The 5,070-nt window shown below is 60.8% G+C and overlaps 1 protein-coding gene across 2 annotated transcripts in view; it reads right to left on the reverse strand.

Annotated features, from left to right (window-relative positions):
* RPTOR (regulatory associated protein of MTOR, complex 1) overlaps nucleotides 1-5,070 on the reverse strand; it is a 285,559-nt gene that overhangs the window by 8,402 nt on the left and 272,087 nt on the right. For both annotated transcript variants that reach the window (XM_006886162.1, XM_006886161.1), the window contains 3 exons: nucleotides 4,356-4,470; nucleotides 3,973-4,097; nucleotides 3,494-3,598 (listed from right to left, as the gene is read on the reverse strand). In XM_006886162.1, the coding sequence (XP_006886224.1) occupies nucleotides 3,494-3,598; nucleotides 3,973-4,097; nucleotides 4,356-4,470 (345 nt within the window). The remainder of the gene's footprint in view (nucleotides 1-3,493; nucleotides 3,599-3,972; nucleotides 4,098-4,355; nucleotides 4,471-5,070) is intronic.

The raw sequence follows: 5,070 nt of genomic DNA on the forward strand, positions 1-5,070 counted from the left end.
CTGGACATGGGGCGGGGGACCGTGGAGAGACTGGACATGGGGCGGGGGACCGTGGAGAGACTGGACATGGGGCGGGGGACCGTGGAGCGGGGCTGGGCAGAGGGAGGGGGACAACAGAGAGAAACAGGACACATGTGGGGCTCCAGCCTGGACTCCCCAGCCCTGAGAGAGGATGCAATGGGGAATGAGGCCCCTTGAGGACAGCAGAGAACGGTCACAATAAGTTAGGCACAAGAAAATCCCAAGGACAGCAGAGAGGACACCCCAGCCTTGGCCCAGCAGCCACAGGAACAGGGGTACACTCACCACCCTGCTTGCTGCGGTCAAGATAGATGGAAACTTTTCGGGCCAGACCTGGGAGGAGACAGGGTGGGGGAGGGGTGCACGGTGCGGTCAGCAGAGTAGTCGGTTAATGTGGGACAGTCACACCAGGCAGGGCCACGCAGTGAGACACACGAATCAGTGGACGGCAGGCAAGTCCACACGTGCTCAGTTCAGAGGCCACTTCTTTGGCCTCCTACCACAGCCTACACCCCACACCAGGGCCTGCACCCCACTTCCATAGCCTTGTTTGACGGGGACTAAATGGAACCTCAGAAGAGCTAGGAGTCTTGTGAGGACATTGCCTGAGGACACTGGCCCTGATCCCCATGGCTTCCTCAGTGGGGAGGCACAGTCAGGAATCCTCTGAAACCCTGGGATGTGAGGACCTGGGGTGCAGCAAGTTAGGGGCCCTGCAGTGGACAGGTAGGTGAAGCTACGGGGGAGGGGCCTTGGAAAGAAGGCCTGAGCGATACACTGAGCTGCTTCAATGCGGAGCATTTGGCCCAAAGAAGCCGCTCCATCAAGGCTTTAGGGGAAGTCCCCCCACTGACTGACTCGGGGTGCAGGGTTCTGGCCTGGAATTCACCTGTTGTCCAGCAGAATGTGTTGGAGCCCGCAGAGGGGTCCCAGAGGGGTGCACACGGGAATGTGCGTGAACTCAGACTTCCCACGTAGATGTGTGTACGTGTGAGTGGATGCACTTAGCTCCATGGTTTGCACAGGTGTGCAGAGTTTTTGCACGTGGGCCTGTATGTGCACAAGTGTGCATGGACACGTGGGTGCACGAGCGTGCATCTGAGTATGAGTGTATGCACGCATCACTACTGCACCCAGGTGTGCCCGCGAGTGTGGTGTGGAGGCCCAGCGGTGCGTGTGCCCGCGAGTGTGGTGTGGAGGCCCAGCTGTGCGTGTGCCCGCAGTGGGAGGCCCAGCGGTGCCCGCAGTGTGTGGTGTCGAGGCCCAGCTGTGCGTGTGCCCGCAGCGTGTGGTGTGGAGGCCCAGCGGTGCGTGTGCCCGCAGCGTGTGGTGTGAGGCCCAGTGGTGCGTGCTGTTAGCTCTAGGCTCTGTGTGCATGTTTAACTGTGGGCACATACATGCTCACACACACAAGACACCGAGGGGCCACTAGACTCCTGGGAGCCAGGTGAGGGGGACGAGTGCAGCCTCCTCTCCCCGCATGTGTCACGGGCTCAGATCAGGAATGGGGGGCCCTCCGTGAGCAGCCAGGATAGAGGCCCACACCCTCATCCAGTGCACGCCTCTGGGCTGCCGAGGATGCGGCCCACTCCACTCCTGTGTGCAGCGTCTTCTCCCACCTGGACTTGCAGTGGAATAGTGAGGTGTATGACTATGAATCCTTCTGGAGCCTGAGAGACCTCAGATAGCTCTGCTCTGCTCTGCTCTGAGAATGTCCAGGCCTTGGGGAAGAGTCACCCCTGCTGGACAGAGGACCAAGAGCTGCTATAGCAGTGGGATCTAGGGTGGCTGCTGGGCCCTGGTAGGAAGGTGTCTGTGGCCACTTGAGCTCCCTCCCGGGGACCTCTGCCAGCTGGAAGAGGAGACACCCTCACCAGGTGGGGGAATCTGGAGGACACGGCCTTAGAAACACAGACAAAGTGGACCTGTGATCAGGACAACGCAGGGTGTGTCCTGTGCTCAGAGCTGCAGGCCCAGGCAGGCTGGGGATGGTGGGATGGAGGGCGGTGGAGGAGCAGGTCTCGCCCAGAGCAGGGTCACGATGGAACATAGGCACGGAATGATCCCATCACGCGATAAACCAGAGTTGCTACAGGGCGGAAGGCAGCACCCTCCATCTACTACAGGCCTGTGCTGACACAGGGGGCTTCCTGGGGTGGGGCCTGCAACACCGCCCTTCACAGGAGACACAGGGGTGGAGAACACGCTGAGGGGGCGACTTCAATGTCCCCAAGAAGTAATCAGCAAGAGGCGAATGCATCCTTTGGATTCAGGCCTGTGCTAGGAGGAGGCTCCTGGGTGCGTGGGGACAGATCTCCAAGGAGCATCAAGGCGACAGCTGCTGAAGGAGACAGAGAGTGCCTTTCCCTAGAACTGGTGCCCTCAGCACGGAGCCTGCTGTTACAGCCTTCTCTTGTGGTGTCAGCCACAGGGTCTGGAGAGCTGAGACCGTGCCCTTGACTGGGTGGTACTACCCTGCACCTGACTGCTGGAGAGACTTCTATCGGGAGCTTGGACAGGAGAAAGTCAAAGCAACTAAGGCCCTGGGGATGGTGGCGGGCTTGTCCTACGGACAGAGACCTGCTCTGTGGACAGTGAGTACCTTGTGGACAGAAGATCTACCCCATGGAAAGTGGAAGCTTCTCCATGGACAGTGGACCTGCCCCATTGATGATGGGCCTGTCTGGTGATGGTCTTTATCACGGACAGGGAATTTGCCTCAAACACTGTGGGCCTTCCCTATGATCAGCTCTCCCATGGAAAGTGGGCCCACCCTGAGGACAGTGGGCCTGCCTCACAAATGTTGGGTATTCCTTATGGAAGATATGCTGGGCCTGCTGTGTGGATGGGCCTCTCCCATGGACAGTGGGCCTGCTATGTGGACAGCGGGCCTGCCATGTGGACAGAGGGCCTGATGGACAGTGCCCAGCGAATACATCATGGTGAGTGGGCAGACCTATTGGCTTCTTGCCCCAGTAAGACTCAGGGGACAAGTGTTTTAAGTTCCACTTGTGCAGGAAGCCAAGCACAGGACGGCACAGTGCGCGATGCCCACGCCTGAGTGAGCCAGGATCATAGCCGTTGAGCATTGCAGGCAGGTGCAGGGCTGTGCCCCGGGCAGCAGAGTGAGGTGGCGGCAGTAGTGGCCACCTGGCCCTGCCCTTGGGCCAGGCAGGTCTGCTTGTGTAGATGCCCAAAGCAAAGGCAGACACCCCAGCATGCGGGCACGCCACACAGGAGCGAATCGTGGCCCTACACCCATGAGGCACTGCCACTCATGCAGCCCTAGGGCCGGTCAGCAAGTGCTGTGCTGTGCCTGGTGAGGCAGCGTCCAGCCCAGGGCGTGGCCGGAGCCAGTGGCCTTCACAGCTGCCCTGCTGCAGGGGCTGCTGAGTGCAGGGTCTGATGATGTCCTGCTGGGACCTCCTGATAGGGACATGCCGAGTTCCCTGTGTCAGGCCAGCTGACTCACCTCGTGTTGTGGGCAGCATGTCGGAGAGTCCCTGCCACGCGGTCACCATCTCGGGGTTCTTCTCCAAGTCCGCAAAGTTCTTCCAGACCCTGATGGCACCATCATCTGAGGAGGAGAGGAGGGGCTGTGAGCTGTCGCCAGGCCTCATGTGCACGCGACGGCACAAGGCTGAGCCTCTGGTGAGGGTGAAGGAGGGTGGCCTGTGGCCAGCACTGACGCCCGTGTCCCTCCCCGCCTGCAGCCAGCACTGACGCCTGTCCCTCCCGGCCTGCGGCCAGTGCTCTGACAGCCATGTCCCTCCCGGCCTGCGGCCAGCGCTCTGACAGCCATGTCCCTCCCGGCCTAGTGCTCTGACACCCACATCTCCCCGCACCCTGAGATTCCTGCCTGTGTGGGCAGCACCCACCAGAGTCCCAGAGTCAAGGGACTCCTCCCTCCACCGCCCCTCCAGGTGAGGCCTGGCCATGCTAAGCACTCACCAGTGGCCGTCAGCAGGAGCGAGCAGTCATGACCATTGAGGTACTCCATGGCGGTGACCCTGGTATACCGAGGGTTCCCGTTGTGGAAATAATCCAGCTTCTCCCCCTTCTCCCAGTCCCAGAAGCTGGAGGGAACAGATGAGTGGTCAAGTGAAGGCCTGCCCCATGGGGACCCGGCACCCTTCCCGGTGCACGGGTGACCCCGGAGCCCTCTCCAACCTTGTGCTGGGTGCCCACCCATGTCCTAACTGACGAACCCACAGTTCAGGCAGGGCCAGTTCTTGGCACGTCCTGACAGTTTTCTGTGTGGGCCAATACAGAGACCTGAGGGCACTGAGCAGGCATGAGAGGGTGGACTGCCAGGGCAGTGGGCTCAGGCCTACCAGATGCTGTCTTTGTCGGCCACGGCTACGCACGGCGTGAATGGGTGGAACTTGACCACTGAGGGCACGCCTGGGTTCCGGTTGAGGAATATCTGGTCATCCAGGCGGGTGATGCCTGCCAAGAGGACAGAGAAGCCTGGGGTCACAGGGGCAGGAGGGGGCAGAGGAGGGCCAGGGGGCTGCCGTCCAGAGGGTGGGGTGTCCCAACCACAGCATCTGTGCCTCAGCTCAGTTCCTGTCCCCAGCTCCTGGCATAAAGCTGGACACATGGCGTGGACTTGGTCAGCTGTCCAACCCAGTCTAGACAGTGTGCTCTACACTGTCACCTCCACACTGGCCCCAGGTGACAGCTTGCACACTGTAAGAGCCCAGATGATGTCACTCACACATCACACCCAAATGCTAAAATCTACATGCAGCAACCTACACAGTGTAACCTGTACAGGCCATGTGGACGGGTATGAGAGAAGCCGAGGGAAGAGAACTGTGGACAAACTCTGTGGACAGGCCGTGTGGACAGGGGTGGGAGAGGCCGTGCAGATGAGCAGGGTTGTGTGCACAGGTCACGTGGACAGGTGTGCACAGGCCGCGTGGACAGGCGTGGACAGGCTGTGCGGATGAGCAGGGCCGCGTGCACAGGTCACGTGGACAGGTGTGGACAGGCCATGAGGAAGGGCAGGGCTGCGTGCACAGGCCGTTGTGGACAGGGGTGGGA

Source organism: Elephantulus edwardii, unplaced genomic scaffold, assembly GCF_000299155.1.
Source record: "Elephantulus edwardii isolate Elephantulus edwardi_28Jun2011 unplaced genomic scaffold, EleEdw1.0 scaffold00048, whole genome shotgun sequence".
Taxonomy (NCBI): Eukaryota; Metazoa; Chordata; class Mammalia; order Macroscelidea; family Macroscelididae; genus Elephantulus; species Elephantulus edwardii.